Below are 21171 nucleotides of genomic sequence, written 5' to 3'. Positions count from 1 at the left end.
GTTTCATATCAAATACGGTAATGCTCTGTGTGTATGTTTAGTTTAAAAATAAATAAATATTGTTAATAAATTCCCTGGATTTGTAGCTTGCAAGACCAGCCCTAACACAAGATGAAGTAAAATCATGATCTTGGGACACAAATCTAAACAACCCCTTTTAAATTGCTTAGAGACAGGATGGGGAACCTGTGGCTCTCTGTATGCTGTATGCTGACTCCAGTTCCCCTCATCCCAGTCAGTGGGGCCAACCAGCAGGGATGATGGGAGTTGTAGTCCAGCAGCATTTGGAGGGCTACAGATTCTCCTCCCTGACTGAGGGCACCTCAGTTCAGCATTCACCAACCTAATCCTCCTGCAGCAGTAGTGAAAAGAGGGAAATGGTACCTCCAAACTGAAGTATGTTTGCAGTCTCTCACTCACACACACATGCGAACAGAGCAGATGTTTTAAGAGTAATGGAAGCACAATCTAAACAGTTCAGTGACAAAAAAGCAGCTGCTTGTAGTGGCAGAGAGACCATTTCTCCCGAATGTGCTTTATGCTCCATAACTTAAGCACCATCACTTCCACTCAGACACCATAGCTAGGTGGCCAGGCTGATGTCATGCATTGGTGTGGGCCAAAACTTTCCTTAACAACCCACCAGTTGCAAGATAGGGTTATGGTAAGCCCCAACCAGGGTGAGGTGGCAGTGGAAGGGAGGCATATATGCGCTTCCACTCCTGGGAGGGTGAAAGTTGAACAAGTGCCTTATTGAGCTTCTGTGGCTTCCAAATATATTTAATCGCAGCAAGACAGGCCCCCGTGTGGTTTTCAAGTGTACTACAAATGCTTTCCCCAGAAGGCGGCTCTCTGTGGGTAAAAGAAATACCGAACGTGAAGCAGCACCGTAACAGAAATCAGGACTTATTCCACTTTCTCTGTATCCACCACAGACGACACAAGGAGGCCCTCAAAGTGACAACCTGGTCATTGCCTTGATGGTGAGGATTGCACATGCACTTCTGAGCCCCTACTAGCAGGCAGCAGGCAGGTCTGAGGTGAGGTTTGGGGCTTCTGTGGTCTCTATGTATGTGCTCTGTCTAGAATGAATTTTAGGTCAAAGAACAGATTGCAGGAGAGTTCTGTGTGGCAGGATATTGAGAGCTAAGGATACAGCAAGGATACAGAAGCCACAGGCCTCAGTCTCTACACCAGTACACAGAAACATAGGAAGCTGCCTTAGAGAGAGTCAGACCAATGGTCTATCCAGCTCAGTATTGTTTATACCAAATGGCAGCAAGTCATCCAGGATTTTAGGCAGGGAACCCTTCCCAGCACAAAGAAGCTGCAGAACTGAATGTGGTACCTTCTGCATGTAAAATAGATTCTTTACTATTAAGCTACAGCGCCCCCCCCCCCATGAAAAATTAGTTCTTAGTTCCTTGACTTGTGGTGGTTTTTTGCACACAAGGGTGGAGGGCAACACAAACTTTATTTTAATATTGTTTTCAAATTAAGGGGTTTTTTTTTTTGCAATGTACAATGCATCTTTGAGTTGAGCATCTCAAGTATGCATACGCAGAAAGTTTTATTAGCTTTTTAAAAAAAATTCCCCTAATAAAGATTTTAGAAAAGCTTTAGAAGAGTAAAGGTTACTCTTGTGAAAAATTGTGACCTGTCCTACACCCAAAGGTCCCAGGGCAGGTTAAAGTAAAATGGTAAAAACAATTTAAAACAACTTGCAGAAATCACAGAAATAAGGCGGGTCCTAAAAAAGATGGGCCAGAGAAACAAAGCGAGACAGGCAGACACCAGAGACCACAGCTAGTCACCAGTTACCTCGTGAAGTTGTGGCATATTTAAACCTGAGGTTATCCTGAACTGAATCTTCTCCCCACCACAGAAGTGTATTTCATTCTAAGTAGGCTTTGCAGTAAACCTCACTGCTGCTCAGCCAAGCATTTTGTATATCCCCCCAATGATTAGGATAAATAAAGTTACCCTGTAGATTATTGGACTGCTCTGCCTGCTACGCTCTCCTGATAGGATGCTGTAGCTGCGGTTCACCAGCAGGCACAGGAGAATGACAGAGACAAATGGCCAAGCCACTGAGATGCCAGAAAAGAGGGGACTCCTGAGCAAGGAAGGTGCCACGAACCCCTAAGTCAGAGCATTCTAAGCACTGCTCATGATGCTCTGGCAGCCTGCCTTCTTCTTCCCTGCCTTCTTTCGCTGCTCTCAAGAGAACGCATTGATCTGGCATTAATGCTCCGAGAACTGTGGCCTTAAGGATAATGCATGCGGTCTCAGTCTGTGTTCTGCAATAAATTATGAATTAGAGACAACCAAAGAACAAGGCTATAAATACGCTATGAGGTTTTAGTGACATAACAGGAGGCAAACTGGAAGGGGCTCTGATGTCACCGCAAGGCAAAACTAGAATCAGAATGAAAACACAGAGCTGGACGAGGGTTTGTTTTATAAATAGGACTGGCTGTAGAAGAAAGGAACAGATTGAGGATGGGGGGAAAACATTTCTCTGAGCTTTGCTTGTCACTTTTTCCCAGCTTTCCCTTTCTTCCACGAAAACCTACACTTTCGTTCCTACCAAGCTTTTACCTTTCTGACAAATTTTGATACCAGAACACAATGGGCCGGATATGGGCCAGTGAATTTCTTGCTATTGCCTTTCCTTCCCTGCATTTTCAGCAAGTATATTTTGCATCAAATTTAGTAATCAGCACAGAATACAGATTCCGAAGGATCTTAACACTTGCAAATATATATATATATATATGAAAAGCTAATTTGTATCCTCCTTCATTGTGGAAACAGGCTTGCGATCAAACCAGAAGTGCCCATAAAAAACTCCAGCCAGCGCTGAAGAAATGGAGTCTGTGTGCCTTGCCTGATTTCCAGTTATGTCATGACTGCATTCTAGCCAGGCAGTGCTGTTCAACCCACCATCCTCCTATTCCAAAGGTTTAATGTCAGCCCATTTGCAAGGCCAAAGTTCAACCTTAGAATGTGAAATAATTACAAAAAAAGAAGTGTGTGTCTGAGCATGTGCAAAGTATGTGTCCCTTCCTAGGAAGGAAATAGGGGAGAAACCCAGGCATGCTGTTCTGAATGCACATAAGAGATTTCACCAGTGAGATCTAAAAGTTGTCAGTTATTGACATCATCAGAATGAGTCAAAAGACAGAGCTTAACTCCTCTGTGAATAAATAAAAACAGCACATGTTTTTTGGAAACTGCCTATTTAAAGTCAACTTGAATAAATTCACAAGAAACACCTCGTCCTCTCTCCTACCTCCTTCCCCTCAAAATCATCTCCATTTGGTAGCTGTTACCTCTGCTGTTTTCAAGAACGCCACCATGGGCATTTTGCTGAGCCACGGAGAAGAGCAGAAACACTACCTGTGGATCAAATCCAGGGGTCCCATGTGCAGGAAGACCTGCTTATATGTAATTGTTTCAGTCTACAACATATGAATACAATTCTACTGCAGGAATGTACAAAGAGGGAGGAGGAATCACATATGGTCCTAGTTAGGGAGAGAGCGATGCAAGGAAGTTGCCAGAATAATACTTTTTCACTTACCTGTCCAGTCTGATTTTTTTCCTAGCGCTAGCTTCTTTGAATCGTCTTTCTCCATCCTGTTAAAGGGAAATAAAATGGATGGATGACATTTGGAAGACATATGAAGCATGCATAGGAACAAACAAAGCGAGGCTTTAAACTAAATAGATGGGCCAGATGTTAAGAGTTTAACTCAAAGGAGTTTAGGTTGCCCTGATTTTCCTGCAGTAAAAAATTATGGGCCAGAAAAGACCATCACAAAGGCTGGATCCACGGACAAATAGTATCAACACCGTGAACTGGTATCTGCAAAAAAAGTTGCAGCACAGAAGGCTCCAGTCAGTTAATTAGACTTTTTAAGGGTCTCTTCCCCACACCCTGGTATATTCTAAAAAGTTGCCTTTATATATATTTTTTGCAAACCCTGGGGTTCCCTCTCAATATTTCCCTCTTCTGTGTGAGATGTGTCATTTTGACTACACAAGCAGTGGTACTAATGCCTGAACATAAGATATAGAAGGAATGATATACTCTTCCCCCTCCCCATGTATAAAGGCAGCAACCATTTTGCGTGCGTCCAATTGACGTGTGACCACCGACCATCTGGCCTTGAATGGCGCTATATAAATAATACTAATAATAAATGGTGGTCCTCATGCTATTGCACACCTTCCTTAATTGATTTCTTCTTACTTCTAAGCTGACACAAAACAAATTTTCACAGTTTCCCCAAGGAGAAAGCTGGTTTTGCATGGCTAACATGCTACAGTGTGCAGCTGAGTGAGTTCATACAGGGTTACCAAATTTGATTCAGGACCACAATCCATCACTTTCAAAGCCATTGCTACTTCTTACCCCAGGCTCTGGTTTCAGCATTGGAAGTGTGCGTGGCTGACCCTCATCATTCAAGACCACAAAGGTCATGAAGGCACTGTTGATGTGTCTTCGGCTGACTTCCATTTCATGTCGATAAGCCTCTACACACACCCCAACCTCCATGCTGAAATTAAGAACAAGACATTTATTTTTTTAGCTGGCACAGATCAAAGTATACGTAGAACTGTGACAAGTAGGAACAGATTCCATTTTTTATTTAAAGGGCCTTTTTGTTAACTCCGCTTCTTTGGGACTTGTGAATTTATCCAAATTGATTTTAAATAGGCAGTACCCCCCCCCCCCAAAGTGCTGTTTTTATTTATTCACAGACGAGTTAAGCTCTGTCTTTGGATTCATTCGGGTGATGTCAGTAACTGACAACTTTTAGATCTCATTGGTGAAATCTCTTATGTGCTACATGGGGGGGGGGGGGGGAGTAAAAGAAAATAAAACACCAAAAGCTTCAATCTGTCATCTTCCTGTTCAATGACTTTGCATTTGTTCTGGTAGATCATAAAATGGTCTAATTTATACAAGTGAAGTAAGTTTTCTGAAAGGCAATACCTGTTCTTGAATGCATTGTTGACAATGGCCTTGAAAAGGAGGCGGTCCCCAACTTGAGATGGTCCCCTGAAATGGAACATTTCGATTGTCTTCAGGGTGGGGTGAGCGTGGCACAATCGGCTAGGGAAGAGAGAGTATATTATGAGCACTGAAAAATCAAAACCAGTATTCTTCTGCAGGACAAAATATCCAAATACTACTTCCAACTAGTAATGGGTAAGCTGTACTCTCACACAAGAGATATTATCAGTTCTCCATTCACAAAACAACACATTTTTACCATGACACAGCGAGAGTCAGACCTAGGCTATCCAGCAAAGGTCAAGCCCACACCATATATTTTAAAGAGCACAGCTTCCCCCAAAGACACCTGGAAACCATAGCTTGCAAAGGGTGCTGGGAATTGTAGCTCTGTGAGGGGTATACAATAGTACCCAGGAAGCCATGCACTTTAAATGTGCAGTGTGGATGTGACCTTATTTTCCCTCTGGCTCGTTGCTGTGGAGAAGCTCTTTCTCAATCCATGAATACACAGGGAGTCCCTAAAAATGAGGGAGTGTGGGAAGCTTGGGAAGTACCCAATTTAAGTTTCCCTTCATCTCTCTTCTTCACAAACTTATGTCATCCAGATCCCCAGAACTAAGTGTCACTGTGTCACCTACAGGGAAGCAGCTAGCTTGTCTCCGCTATCAGTGAAGGACGATCTTTGGCACTGCTCAAAGCTTTGGACCCTAAACAATTACACAAGGAAGGCTGCCAGTGCTACAACTGTCCCTGGTGAAGAGAGATGCAGTGCATCTGCTTAATTATGGGGAGAAGGCAAAAGTTATGCACACCAGCCTCAGCCAGAGTAAAGTGCATAAAGGGAGATGCATTTCTGCAGCAGCCAGGGAAATATTTGAGTAGGGCCACAATCCAGCATGCAATCTGAATGCAAAAGGTCTCAAGTTCAACCACTGGAATCTCTAGGCAGGGTTGGGAAAGACTCCTCTGTGAGGCCCTGAAGATCCAGGGCCAATCAGTATAGATGATACTGAGCTGGACCAACCAATAGTCTGACTTGATACAAGGCAGCGTATATGTTCTATGCTACTTCTCACTAAAGCAACAACTCATAGAATTTACTTTTGGAAGTAGAAATGTAAATAGGCAGAATAGGCACCGACCTACGAGCCCCACACCTTTAGGGGTCCCACTAAAAATGGATCAAAATATTACTGATCTTGAATGAAAATTACAATCAGGCTTTCTCAGTTTTAGAAGATAATTTGCAAGGGACCCCAAGATTTCAGCTGCCTAGGAGTCTCCACAGGGTTTAATCCAGCACTGCTTGAGGGGGACTGTTTTCTTTTAGCCTATCTGAACCAGTGGAACTTGTTTCAATGAGGAATCTCTGTCTTGTGGGACAGCAGTTAAAATAAGTCCTGCTTGGCTTCTGCAGTACCAGAGAAAGATATGGGATGGCATTCTGCTACGTTTTACGCAGAACAGACCTGCTGAAATGTATGAACATGACTAAGCTAGGTTCATTAATGTCAACGGGTCTTCTCTTAGTAAAACTTAGTTAAATACCACCCAGGATGTCTAAGCCAGTGTTTCCCAACCTTGGGTCTCCAGCTGCTGTTGGACTACAATTCCCATCATCCCTGACCATTGGTCTTGCTAGCAAGGGATGATGGGAGCTGTAGTCCAAAAACAGCTGGAGACCCAAGGTTGGGAAACACTGGACTAAGCCATTAGGATGTCTCGTCCATACCCTTTGAAACCAGGATGTTACTATAACTGGCTATATTGTGCGTTATGGTGCTGTGCAGGCCTAGTCAGAAGTTCTATGGAAAGGAGCTAAAACCTTGCCAATGGGCAAGGGCTGGAGCTCAGGCGCAGAGCAATTGTCTGCATCCAGAAGGTCCCAGGTACAACCCCTGCATTGCCAGGTAAGACTGGGAGATGTCCATTCTGAAACCTTGGGGAGATGCTGCCAGTCAGTGTAGTGACAATATTGGGGTAGAGTTGGACCAATGGTCTGACTCTGCATAAGGCAGCTTCCTATGGTCATCAAGAAACATTGCTAAATTTTGGCAAGTAGGTAACTAAATCAGTGTTAGAGAGCAATGCTTTCAGTGATTCCTGAAGGACAGTTTTACAACTGTGGAAGTAATAACACCTCTGTTATTGGTAAATGATGGAACAGAAGTACTCCAATGTTATGTACTGAGTTGAATAGGATCCAAACTGCAGCAGTCTGATTGGTCCTAGAACAATAGGATCCAAAAGGCAGCAGTCTGATTGGTCCTAGAACAATAGGATTCAGAATGCAGCAGTCTGATTGGTTCTAGAACAATGCAGCAGTATGATTGGTTGGCAGGAACCACCCAATCATGCTGCAGATTGAAGTGAATCCACAACCTGATTGGCTTACAGTAGAATTCCGGAATTAGCCAATCATGTGCAGCCCATTGTGTAAATAATGTATATAAAGCAGATACTTTGAGGGGACTTTCATTCATTCCTCCTCACCACTATGAGCTGAATAAAGAGCATGAAATCACTTTGCGACTCTGAGTATATTTCATCCAATGAAGAGAGTAGACATCATAGTGGCACACTCATCTCTTCATATGGAGGCCAGTCCTAACCATGCGTGAAGCAGGAGTTGCAGGGTCCAAACTTAAACAGCCAGGTAGCACCACCCTGCCTAGTTCTTCCCCCCAAACCAAGTAGACCACCTTGCCGCTATTGTGGCCACATTTTCCATCCAGGCCATGATCTGTCCTCCAAATGTGTTCCCCTGGTGGTTGGCATGTGGGGGCAGGATGAGTTCCACACTTTCCACTCTGGTCTTTTCTGCAGGTACCATCATGCCACACTCTCTGTTCTCAAACTCTGGTAAGAAAAAAAAGGACACAATTTTATCAGAGAGGTGTCTGGAGAGGAACAATCTTCTCAGGGTTGAATCCCCACACCCTTTCCAATTTGCTGGGAGCCACGGTCTGGCAGGGAAGTGGGCAGGAACTGCTGCAGAATTATCCAGCACAAGAAGGACACAATGGTTCCTGTTTACAGCATGCAACCCCAGGAAGCCACAGAGAGTCAACATTTGTAATAAACTGGGATGTGTCTAAATGAATAAACTGGTAGGCATGCAGATACCAGGAGCTGGGAAACAAGTGGCAGCCAGTGTAGTACAGTGGTTAAGAGTGTTGGACTAGAAACTGGGAGACCAGGGTTCAAATCCCCACTTGGCCATGCAGCTCACTGCATCTCCGCCTAACCTAATTCACAGGGTTGTTGTAGGGATTAATTGGGATGAGGGAGAGCCACCTTGAGCTCCTTGGAGAAAAAGGTGGGATATAAATGCAACCAATAAATAAAAGCAAGGACCCATGAGCCCCATTGCCTGCTCTACACCATCTCTTTCAAAAAGTGCAGGGTGTCAAGCTTGCCAATTTCTTCTTCTCTAGGCAACAAACCAGGGATCATTCTCATCTCTACTTCTGTTCACTCCCAAGCTTTATACTTCACTCCTGTTCCATTAGGTTCTATCTATAGTATTTCAAATTGCTTATTTCTTTGTTAGGGGTTTAATGACTTTTTAAGAAAGGTAGTGATGATTAAGGTAAACTCTGCAAAAGGTGAAGCCCCTAAGTGACAACCACTGGCACCACTGTTGTGCCTCCTTAAACAGCATGGCATGAACAGCATATGGGCTTCAAGCCTGTGACCCCTTAGGGATTTAACAACAGGCCAGCGATATGCTCTCAGTAGCTTCTTCCACTGTGCCACCCATGAGGATATCTTCTGGCAAAACCTCCAAGTATTCCTATCCGCTAGGAAATACAGCTGCTGCTCTAAATGCAAGGACAACACAGAAAGCAAGGCTGACTGCCATTGAAGATTAAATCTTTAGCAAAACCCAATTACCTTCTTTCTTCTATGCGTGAGAATACCTTACATAAATATCGCTGTGGGAAACCCATCATATAAACACTGTAAACACTGTAAACACTGTAATTTGAAAAAGAAATACATCCATGTATATCTATCTGGCAGGAAGCTGTAGCTGGCTATGCAAACATGTGGTCAAAGGTACATACTGCTTCATGCACCAGGGGACTGCTAGAGACAATGCTGCCTGACAAAGTGTGAGGAATCCATCTAGTACATAATCATCTGCTTCTATATTCTGTGGTGGCCACCCCACAATTATAGGTGGTGCCACGCTCTCCAGATACAGGGCTAGCTTCAACTCTCAATGTTCAGTTGCTGATGGTTCCCTTTTCCTGCTTGTGAGCACACTTTGTTGTTTCCAACCCTGTGGCAGGATTGATGTACTAGACAAGTGCTGCCCATCAGCAAAAAGTACCTGAAAGGAGCCTGGGGATTTCTGTACTGGACTGGACAGGGCTGTTAGTAACAAGGTCTTTGATGGTCTCTGTGTGGGCCAGACGCATGCGGCGGCGTTCAGCTGCAACGCTGTACTCAATCTTCTCCTCTTCGGTTTGAGGAACCAGGGGCTTTAACTTGATCTAAGTGTATTATGGAAAAACAGCATAAAATGTACCTTTCAGTAGAGAGCCTTTGCCGGTGTTAAGCATCCTGACCTGAGATTTTCCGCATTCTGAGAAAGTAGTTCAGCAATGACCTTCCATTTATTTTAAATCTAAAAGCTAATGAAGTATCTTTCAGCTGCCTCTTCGGGCACAGACCTCACAATGCGGTTGACATAAAACCACCATAAAATAATATTTAATACAGTATGTCAATGACAGCCCCAATTTACAACAACAGTCACTCGAAAACAATTCACAGGCCACCATCACACCATTATAATTCAATAAAACAACCTTTAAACAGTTTCTGGAAAAGTAGCACTCTAAATCCTTTTAAGGAAAGGGGAACTGGAACAAGTGAGTTTTTCATCGGCCCCTTTAAAAGCCTGTAGAGATGGGGCAATACACAAATCACTTTGGAGGGAGTTCTACTAGCTCTGGAAACTTGCTGAAGGAAAAATTTCAGGACATACCCAAAGCATTACCAAACCACATTTTACCTATCTGGATGCTAATATTCTCTGTAGTTTGCATAGCTCTAGCATAAAACAATAAATGTGTTGTTCACTTTGACGGGAGTGTGTGCGCATGTCAAGGAAGGCCTTGCAGTTCACAACAAATGGTGCCATGGCCTTGTTTTCCAAACACCTTTGTACAGTAGGCTACATTACAGGCATGCAACAAGCTTTCTATTTTAATCGATAGAGGCAAGCAAGAGGCATTATCCACATTCTGACCAGGCAAAAGCACTCAAGGAGATTCAGTGAGGTGTGCAGTCTGAGGAGAGTCTCAAAGGTCAAACAAAGGGGCCTGAGGTTTCCAGCCCCTGATTTACACCATGGTCCTGGGTGTGCTTTCGCAGAAGTCCAGCACATTCAATCCTTGCAAGTATGCAGAGAACTGTAACCTTCATATAACTTTCGTCCACTGCACAATCAGCCAAAGCTCTGTATGCCACAAAGCCAATAATGTCGTTGTTGTTGGCAATGGAGTGCGCCTCCAAGGGTGAAGTCAAACTACTGCGTTAGTAGCACCAAAGTTACCTCTCCAGGGTGCAAGCCTGGGCAGTATGTATGGAGGTCCTGGGTTGCCCAGAGGTCAAGACCCTCCCCTTGGCTTCACTGATGTCCAAAGGAAAGCAGAGCAATGTGTTTGGCACCAGCTTGGCTGCAGGAATTGCCGGAAGGAGGAGTACAAGTCACCATGAAAGCAATCTGTATTTATATCTGTGTGCCCCAATTTGTATTAAAAACCATGCAGTGCTATCCCATTTGTGTACTGCAGAATTCTAGACCAGCTAATAAGTTATGATTGAATTAAAATATCTTTATTTTTCTCCTAGTCTCAACATTACAAATTAGACCTCAGCAGAGCTGCACCAGCAACATACCATATAAAAACTGATTTGTGTGTGTGTGTGTGTGTGTGTGTGTGTGTGTGTGTTATTTCTATAAATAGTTGTTAAGGACCATGATAACATAGTGAAAGCAATCAACAAGAGTCTTTATACATTCTTTAAATGCACAGGGTAGTCTCTATAAAGCAAATCTCAAGGGGGAAAGCGGGTTGAAGGGATGGAGCAGCAATGCTGTTTTTTTCCAAATGCCTAAACTGAAGATTTTAACTCTCTGTGCCTACCTTAGCAGACGGCTTGCCTTGTGCCACAAAAGTTGCATAGGCCTTGCAGACATTCCACTGCTCCCCATTGCACAGGTCTTCATAGCTGACCTGTACACCAACCTAGAAACAATCACCAGAGGGGAGGAGGAAAAAATGAAGGTGAGGTACTGAATTAAGAGTTTAGTTGCATTTAGGGGAAAAAACCCTTCCACTATTTCCCATTCAGAAAAAGGAACATCTGAAACAACTGGATAATATTTCAAAAGAATGCTTTGTAGCACCTGAAGGAGTTGCACTGCATAATAGCTCTCTGTGTTGTTCTAGTTCTTAGCTCTGGTTTGGCAAGTCATACTTCTGAATATTTAAAGGTGAACAGGCGGTGTGATTATTGCTTTCTATGTACTGCTGCTCTCCTAAGCAAATGAATAACAGAAGTTTGTTCCCTGGGGCAGAAAAATGAAAACCAGACATCCCCTGGATAACATTCTTCCCTTTTCCAGCAACAGAAGCCAAGTTATGGGAATCAGGGTGCTGTTTGGGTTTCGCCTGGATAGATTCTTGTTCTGTGAATTACAGAAGAGCTTTTACAATTGATGGGAGAAATGAATATTCCACAAACCAGGGCCATACATATTCTATGCCTTGCAAAATGTGGTCTCTATATAGCTTCCAGGAATAGCTGCTTTTAAGTTTTCATTTTTACTTAAAATCCAAGTTTCTAGCCCTTATGATTATGAAGGACAATTTGATGACTTGGAAATAGTATCACAATCAGGATACCACACTGGACCAATTGCACAGAAACAGTGACAGCTCTACTTCCCTTCAGAAATATTTCACTGGGGGGGGGGAACCTTACGAATTCATGTATGTTAATATTATTATTCAATAGCGTATTTAACATAATATTAACATGTAACAATAACTGGTTTTGAGGACAAATTCCAGGATTCACATGCACATGGAAAAATAGCCAAGAAATACAAGGCTTTGCTACAGGAATGTGACACCATTCTGGAACACAAATCTTGCCAATATGCTTCAAAAGCTCAGCAACTCACAAGTAAAATAGTACTTCAGCTGTAGCATGATCACTGTGCCTAGCAAGTGGATTTTGTCCTCTCCTGCAAAACTCCCATTTTACTCTACATGTTGCTTGACATGGAGGATGTTCCTCTGCATGGACTGGTGCAGATTCACATGAACCTGCCCAAAAGCTGAGATAGTCTTTGGAGACCCTTTTCTAGAAGCTCCTCCTACCATGAGTAGTGAGCCATAACCAGAGACAGAGCTGCTTCTGCGATTGTACCTCATTCTGCAACTCCCTCCTAAGAGACATCTACCTGGCACCGTATTTGCAACACCTGTTGGAGTCTGTTCTGTTCACTCAAGCTTTCGGTGGTGGTTAAATTGTATCATTTAAGTCCTCATTGTGGCTGGTATTGTCCCTGCTTGTGGTTTTATTAGCTGCTGCTCTGAGCCTATATGCGCTTTTAAAATTTTCTCATGTGGTTCGTATTGCTTTTGTTTCATACATTATTGGTTTTGCAATTGTTTTTATGGTTATTGCTTTATAGATCATGTAAGTGCCCTGAATTTGATTTGATTTTTGCCAGATATGTGGGGCATGTTTAAAAAAATGAAATGAAATGAAATAGGCTGCCACCTATCCACTGCACTACAGTGAATTTCAACCCATTGACAGGGCTTAGGAAGCTGGAAATAAACCTGAAACCAAGATTTACTTCTGCAGGAAGACACAGAAAACAGCCTTTCCCTTATGTAGCATTCACTCCAAATAGTTGAATGTTATTTCTGTGTCATGCATTATTCCTATAGGACTCCTCATCCCTAGCCCTCTCTGTTTTCCTTTAAACTATCCAACCCCCTTCTTTTGCCAAAAATATTTCAAGCTCGACAAAGAAAACAATGTTTAGTATTCCCATAACAAAGCTTGCACTTTTTCATTTACCCTCCACCACCTATCCTCATCCTCTACAAGTGGTTGTGACCATCCTTTGATATATTAAATAACTTAGGAAAACAGATAACAACTTTTTATGAGATATATTGGTACAGTGTTATCTTGGAAGTCGAACGGAATCTGTACCAGAAGTCCTTTCGACTTCCAAAACGGTTCAGAAACCAAGGCGCGGCTTCTGATTGGCTGCAGGAAGCTCCTGCAACCAATCAGAAGCAACGGGAGTCGCAAGGGATGTTCAGGGTCCAAAAAACGTTTGCAAACTGGAACAATTACGGCATTCGGGACCCAAAACGTTCGTCTTGCAAGTCGTTCAAGATCCAAGGTATGACTGTGTGTGCATATATATATATATATATATATATATATATATATATATCCCAGCAACTCATCTTCAATTCAAATTAACTCAATAACTGCATGTTTGCATTATCTTTTTGGAGAACAAAATTTGAGCGCATGGTACTGGCAACTGTAGGGCGAGATCCTAGCCTTCTCAGAAGTAAGTCCCACTGAATGCAGCGGAGCTTGCTCTCAGGTAAGTGGGGTTAGGATTGCAACCTTAGCTGCTTATTGGGCAACAAATGTAAGTCCTCTAAGATAGCACACTGAAGCATACAAACCTCCATGCTAGAGTTAAATGCTCGGTTCACTTTTGCTTTGATGTTGACAACCTGCCCAACACTAGGGATAGGGGAGAAAAGATAAATAAGATGAGAAACATTAAAATGCAATTGGTAGAAAGCATCCTGTGGTTCTGATATGCAGGAGTTCTACCTGACTGGTGGGCCCTGCTCGACAATACTGCTGTCATGGTCCATTTGTTAAGATAGCTTTCTGCTCAAATCACTCCCACCGGGTGTCTAGAAGCAACACAGTCAGATTAATTCCTGAGGCCTGTAAGTTAGGTCACCCGGACAGTTCACGGAACGGCTGAGAGGAAGCACTGGATAGGCCTAGAGATTTATGGGATGGAAATTATTTTCCCCCCTCCCCACCAGGTCCCAAGTGGAAGACTTTGTAGGCCCAGGCCTCGTGTAGTTTTCTGGTTCATCAGAAAAGGGCACATAGATAAGATTTCACCCATGGCTAAACACACATTTAAATAATATCTACCTTTCTATAAAGGAAGCGGGATGTGTCATCCCTCAAAAAGTTATCTGCCTGGGTTCAGAGACGCTCAGCTTTAATATAAGCTCTCAAGCGCAATGGCAAGTCTCTCTCCCCTTTCAGTTGCTCAGTAAAAAATGAAATAAAATAAAATCCCCCAATGGTGAGAACAGAATAAGGTTAGGCAGGATAGTCACAGCCTGCCTTAAACACTTCATTTCAACACAGGACTTTCCTTAAGCTTCTCCACCAGATCAGCCCAGATATGAGATGGAGGAGTTCGTTAAGCACACCACAACATTGATATGGATAGTGAAGGATACCACCACCCTCGTGCTACAAGCCAAGTGAATCTGCTTGGCATGAAGCCAGGCTCAAGTGCTCCCACGTGGTGTTTTGTCTAGGGGTGCTTCCAGACAGCTGTTCCTTGTGGAATCTGTGCTCCTCGTGCATGCACATTTCCGCCAATATCACTGACATTAAAAACCCAGCCCACAATTTCTCCCATCTAAATCTGCTGCAGGCAACCCATTTACAATATCCCAATGACCCATTTAGAAAACTGAGCCCCCGTCTGGAAGCACCTTATGAGTAGACACAGCCTCTTTAAGGACACATCTCTTACTGCCACCCAGTGCAATTGCTGATGAAACTCAAAGTGATGTTTTTCAGGTAGGGTCAAACAGCGGGGTAAAAACTGAATTAATAGTATTTTAGAATCACACGCCATTAGCTGGAGATTAACTCTCCCAGTTTTAAGTTCTACATTCTGAAATGGAAGTTGTCTCAGTGTGCAGGTGTGTGTGTGTGTGTGTGTGTGTGTGTGTGTATACACACACACATACGCAAGTGGAAACAATGGATTTCAAAAGGGAACTTCCTTCATACTGGCCTTAAAACACCCAAAAGGTATACATGCACACAGGAGATCATATACTATTACAATAACCACAGATCCCAAGCAAAGATTCACCCACTAACCTAGTTTCTTTCACACAAACCCTTCCTTTCATTGACTAAACTCTTAGAAATTATATGCAGACAAGTAATTATTTTGCAATAAAGGCATTTGACATGCAAAAGGCACGCAAGTAAGATCAAGAACTAAATTAAATGTCTCTGTCAGAATATTGAAGATTTTGCCCCATTTCAAAGGGACGTGTTACTTAAATCAGGGAGTGAACAATTTACTACTGTTATTCCAAAACAGTTTGCTTCAAAGCACATTTTAAAAAAACAACAACACAGAAGATTTAGAGAGGATCAACTTCTTTCTTCTTAGAGTTGTTGGTAGTTTGTTGACAATTCTGAACTGGAAAGAACAGTCAAGAAACTAAGCCAGAAAGGTGAAAGCAACAAAACTATTCAGCTCTTTTGACAGGCTATGCCAGAGGCAAGCAATGTTTCTGGACTACAGCTCCCATCATCCTTAGCTACTGGCCATGCTGGATAGGGTTGATGGGTGATGTAGTCCAACAGCATCTGAAGGTAACCACATTCTGAACTGCAAAGCCCAGAGGTAGCCAAAAAACATGCACTGGCTCAGTTTTACTAAATGCTATGCGTGCATATTGATTCTTGTGTGAATTATAAAATGATGTCTGATCTGAATGATGGGCTAAAGAAAGAATTTTGCCCCACCTGGTATAGCATGACTTCTCTCATGAAGCACAATCCGATGCATGCTTCTCCAGAAATAATAAAGTCTCACTGTGCTCAGTAGGACTTACACCGCAAGACCCAAGAAAATGCAGAAAGGATTTCAGCAATGCTTTGGGGTATAGCTTCTACCGAAAAATTTAGCACATGTAGATATATGTACCGTATTTTTCGCCCTACAGGACATACTTTTTCCCCTCCAAAAATGAAGGGGAAATGTGTGTGTGTCCTATGGGGCGAATGCAGGTTTTCGCTGAAGCCTGGAGAGTGAGAGGGGTCGGTGCGCACCGACCCCTCTCGCTCTCCAGGCTTCACGCAGCTCTCCGCAAGCCGGGGGAGCCCGCGCCAGGCTCCCACGGCTTGCGGAGAGTTGCCTGCATGCTGAAGCCTGGGCGCGCTGAGCTCAGCGCCCCCAGACTTCACGCAGCGCTCTGCAAGGCACGGGAGCCCGGTGCCAGGCTCCCACGGCTTGCGGAGAGTTGCCTGTTCTGGGGGCTGGGGTCGGGGGAAGCTCAGGCTTCCCCTGCCCCAGCCCCGCGCCTGGGGGGAAAATAAATTTTTTCCCCTTTATTTCCCCCCCAAAAAACTAGGTGCGCCTTATGGGATGGTGCGTCCTATAGGGCGAAAAATACGGTGTGTGTGTGTTTCAAACAATGGTTTGCATAATGTATAAAGAAAATACATAATGAAAAAAATAATAGTTGGGGGAAGCTATTTTTAGAGTCCCTGTGCATGACCAGAGTATTGCTAATATCTCTGGATGACACTGCACGACTGGGTTACATTTGCCGTCAGTTGACATTCAGGAAATGCATTCATATGACATTAAGTAGAAAACATTGCTCATCTGAAGCACAACTCCCAGAGAGTTGTGTGGATTTCAGATTTTCCGGATGATTTAGTCAGATGAAGGTTTTTGAACTCCTACTTTGCACTTAGGGGTCTAATCGCAGTTAATACATAACTGTTTGAATCCCTGCCTTTTTGAAAGTCATTCTTCATTCTGGTAACTAACAGGCTCCGACACTACTCACTCCTCCCCTTTAATACTCCTGACCTGGATTTGGGACATAGAAGTAAAGAGCTATTAGGGGCTGAAGTTCTCCTAATGCACCTTCTTCGTCCCACAAAACACAACCTACTCCCTTTCCATCCACTCATAGAGTACTATGAAGAAAATTAAATTGCTCCCATAAAACGAGCCCTTCATCTGGCAACTGCATCTTTTCTAGAAGCCAGAACAGCAGATGGACAAAGCATCCCTTCATTTTTCACACAACAATTTTATAGTCCCATGTGCACCCTGTGAAGAGTTACAGTTTGTTTTAGAGCCGGAAAGATGGAAAGAACATCTGCAAGCTGCAGAAAGTGAATATTACACTTTTTGAGAACCGTCTCTGTGCACAGGAAAAGCAGGCTAGTAGGTGCATTCTGAATACCGTGTCAGTTAGGTTAATTAACACCAGTATCTCAGGACATCAGTGGGTTAGGAGATCAGCAATCTAGTCTATTGCTGTAAACATTTGTACTGCAAAGGCTCATACCAGGCTTCGTCCTTCCCACATAGGCACCAAGGAGACTTTACATGCAGCTGTCTAATACAAAAGGATAAGGAGGGAAACAAAGCAAAGTGGAGCTGAAAAAGAAAGAAGTCGCCTCTCGCAATATAAAATATACATTTGCTTAAACTCTGTGGGACCTAAGGGGTGTGTTTCATTACAGGACCTTAACTGTCCAACCCACCAGGTCAACATAACTGAGTGGCACTGGAACATTCTTATAGATGCTTTCCAGCTGTGGGAGAACAGGGAGAAGGACAGGCTTAAACGTGGACAGACAAAAGGCCAGCAGGCACTGCCCATATTTTCTATTCATATCAGAAGGGGAAAGTTCAGTCTACTGGACAGTGTCTGACATGAACCCAGATCAGACTCCAAACCCCACAATTCACTAGCCTTGGGCTAGTCTCCATCTAGCCCACCTTACAAGTCTGTTGTGTTGATTAAAAGGTGCTGAATAACCTGTGCTGATTCTTCCTCCCTCCCCCCATGTTTTTAACGTGAACATTATTGGCCTTTTGATCTTGAGACAAAACACTGATCCAAGAGTTCTTGCATAGACACACCTTGCTTGTATCCAAGAAGCCAACCCAAGTTAGTTGGCTACTGGTCTTAATTTACCCCTCATTTTAGCACCATTCAAGCTGCTCTCAGGTATGAAGACAATCCTGGCTCATATTTCTCTGCTTATTTCCAATCTGCATATGTTGTTTGCATGCTGGTGTTGATCTGGGAATATGTGGCTTGTGGGAGTCTTGCACCTTTAATTTGTCTTTTTTTGCTTCCCTGGAGCGTAATAAGCATGGATACGAGTTCTACCACTGCTCAAGTACTAAGGTACTGTTTAGAAGTTCCAGTGTTTTATATATAGTACACTCTAACCACAATCATTATCACTTAATAGAGCACTCACAAAACATAACTTACTGTCTTCCACAGCATATGCAGCCATGCGCTTTGGCTCAGAAACATCTCCCTTTGACTATCTTTTCAAGGCTTGTGGTGCTCTTTGATCCAGGCTTCCATGTCTTGAAACACCTGCCTGCAGCTGCAGCAGTAGCTGCAGCCTCTCCTTGACAGAGATAACCTGGTCATAATTATCTACACTCTAGTAATATCCCATTTGGACTACTGTAATTTTTGCTATATGGGGGTGGCCTTGAAGACCAGGCCACTTCTCTTGGTTCAACCCATAGCAGCTAGAGGACTGACTAGGCAGATAGAATGCCCTTTTTTTAAAAAAGGCACTGGCTCCTTGTCCCTCTCTAATCTCAAACCACTATGCTAGTTTTAACCTTTTAAAACCATGATCTGTTTGGGTCCAAGACTGCCTGTTCCTTCAAGGACCTGTCCAAACATTAAGAGCATCCACAGAGGCCCATCTCTGGGTTCTCCCCCTTTGAAGGAGAGGAAAGTGGTGGCTGGAGGTAGTAGCATTTCAAGCTCCAACTCTGGAATGCCCTCTTCATTTCAGACAACCTCTCCTGGCACCAAATTTGATGTTCATTCAGTGCCAAGTAGAGACCTTTTTATATGCCATGGGGTTCTTTAAAAAAAAGTTTCCTTTTTTTAACTATTGCTGCTCTGCTGCACTTTTACTGTGACTTGTATTTTTACCATTTCATTTGTAAACCACTCATAGATCCTTTGGGCCTGAAGTGGCAGAGTATAAATATCTGAGATAAATAAAGGATCTCCAAAGCATAGCTTCTCTAGAAATTTGTAAAGGCTGACAGTGCACCTGGGTTCTCCTAAAACAGAGTTTTCCAAACTTGGGTCTCCAGTTGTTTTTGGACTACAATTCCCATCATCCCTGACTATTGATGCTGCTAGCTAGGGATGATGGGAGCTGTAGTGCAAAAACAGTTGGAAACCAAAGTTTGGGGAAACCTGCCCTAAAAACTATATGAAAGCCACGTTCTGGCAAGCTCCAGAGCCCACAGACAGACCTACAACCGCAGGAAAGGCTAGGCGACATTTGCTGGAAGTGGCCAGGGTACATTGCTTGTCTGTGTAAATGACAAGGAAGTACCAGAGGCTCACAGCTAACTACTGACAAGGCTGTCAAGGAGAAGACATGCCCTTTCCCAAGCATCCAAACTTTGGCTGAGAGAGGGCATCCAGGTGGTAGTAAATGGGACATAATAATCTGTGGCAGGAATAGAGAACCTGTGGTCCTTCGGATGCTGTTGGACTACAACTCCCTTCTGCTCCAGACCATTGGCCACACTGGCTGGGGCTGATGGGAGTTGAAGTCCAACAACATCTGGAGGACTAACGATTCCCCATTCCTGATCTGAAGCCATATTGAGAGTCATGCAGATTGTTAGTAAATCCACACATCTAAAAGAATCAAGATGATGGGTACTCAAATGGAATATAAAAGTTTAAAGTATTACCAAAAAAAGGCAAAACTCCAAATTCACCCAATCTTCCGACAGCTTTCCCAAAAGAAGGGCACGGCCACCCACCCCGCAAGCTAGAAAAAAGAACCTAGGTTTTTACATACCTGCCCTCTGAAAAAGAAGCCCACTTAATTTCTCACCGCTGCCTGAAAGGTGCTTTATTAATTTTTAACACAGACAGGTATGCCACAGAGCTTGCGCTTACCATAATGATTTCATGCCATTTGTGTAACACATGAATATATTCAAATACGAACGGAAGGATAATAAAAATTCAGCGTGAACGTTCTGTTTCAGAAAATTCGCTTCAAGGCTTTAAGTTTAAATATAAGCGCCATGGGGGAGAACCATCGGTCAATGGCAGGGCGCCTGCTTCGCATGCAGAATGTCCCTGACATCTCCACGTGGGCCTAGGAAGCTGCCTTCTACCATGTCAGACTGTCCATCTATTCTAGCCCAGTATTGTCTACGCCAGCTGCTTTTGGTCCCATCATCTCTGACCACTGGTCCTGCTAGCTAGGGATGACGGACGGGAGTTGTAGTCCAAAAAACAGCTGGATACCTAAGTTTGGAGAGCCTTGGTCTACACTGACTGGCAGTGGCTCTCCAGGGTTTCAGACGGGGGACATTCTGTGTAAACCACCTAGAGCCAATGGGTGATCAAGCAGGATATAAATCCTGTTAATTAATTAAATAAATAAATAAATTCCCAGCACTACCAGGAGCTGCCTGGGATTTAACCATATGCCTTCTGCACGTAAGGCAGTTGCTCTGTCGCCTAATAACAGCCCACCTCCAAAGTCCTCCATTGGGAAAGACCCATCTGAAACCCTGGAGAGTTGCTGTCAATGAAGGCAATACTGAGCTTGATAGGCAGATGGTCCTCATTCAGTACAAGGCACATTCCTGTGCCCTGAAGGAGTTTGTTTTGTGACATTCTTCTAGGAGAAGATGGAGAGGGGTCATTGCTCAGTAGCAGAGAGCATGCTTTTCATGCAGAAGATCCCTGGCATCTCCAGTTGAGACGACCTCAGGAAAGGCCTCTGCTTGGTGCACTGGAGAGCTATTGCCAGTCAAGGGACATCATACAGGGCTAGAGAGACAAATATTTTGACCTGGTATATTAACAGGAATTGAAATAAATAAAGCTGGTTAACAGAAGAACAAATATGTTCTTGCAGCTGACGCACATATCACTGTGTAAGATGATGCAGCTGCACATTTTGGCACCGGCTCGTTTTCTAAATCGGAGAGGTGCAGAGGCTCAAGCCCTCTGAGAAGT

At 43.5% G+C, this 21171-nt stretch overlaps 1 protein-coding gene and 1 long non-coding RNA gene across 3 annotated transcripts in view; one reads left to right on the top strand and one right to left on the bottom strand.

Moving 5' to 3' along the window:
- ACOT11 (acyl-CoA thioesterase 11) overlaps positions 1 to 21171 on the bottom strand; it is a 61740-nt gene that overhangs the window by 8722 nt on the left and 31847 nt on the right. The window contains exons 4-11 of one of the 2 annotated variants that reach the window (XM_079980742.1): positions 17470 to 17520; positions 13780 to 13840; positions 11194 to 11295; positions 9369 to 9531; positions 7732 to 7888; positions 5006 to 5125; positions 4421 to 4565; positions 3587 to 3642 (exon numbers count right to left, since the gene is read on the bottom strand). In XM_079980742.1, coding sequence (XP_079836868.1) covers positions 3587 to 3642; positions 4421 to 4565; positions 5006 to 5125; positions 7732 to 7888; positions 9369 to 9531; positions 11194 to 11295; positions 13780 to 13840; positions 17470 to 17520 — 855 coding nt within the window. The remainder of the gene's footprint in view (positions 1 to 3586; positions 3643 to 4420; positions 4566 to 5005; positions 5126 to 7731; positions 7889 to 9368; positions 9532 to 11193; positions 11296 to 13779; positions 13841 to 17469; positions 17521 to 21171) is intronic. The other variant, XM_079980743.1, reaches the window with a different exon arrangement.
- On the top strand, positions 5133 to 7209 carry LOC307218508. The gene is made up of 2 exons (XR_013839997.1): positions 5133 to 6599; positions 6739 to 7209. It is a non-coding gene; the product is annotated as an uncharacterized lncRNA (long non-coding RNA).

This window comes from Podarcis cretensis (assembly GCF_951804945.1).
Source record: "Podarcis cretensis genome assembly, chromosome: 6".
NCBI lineage: Eukaryota > Metazoa > Chordata > Lepidosauria > Squamata > Lacertidae > Podarcis > Podarcis cretensis.
Note: the sequence above shows the minus strand (reverse complement) of the source record. Positions and strands in the feature narration are given on the sequence as shown.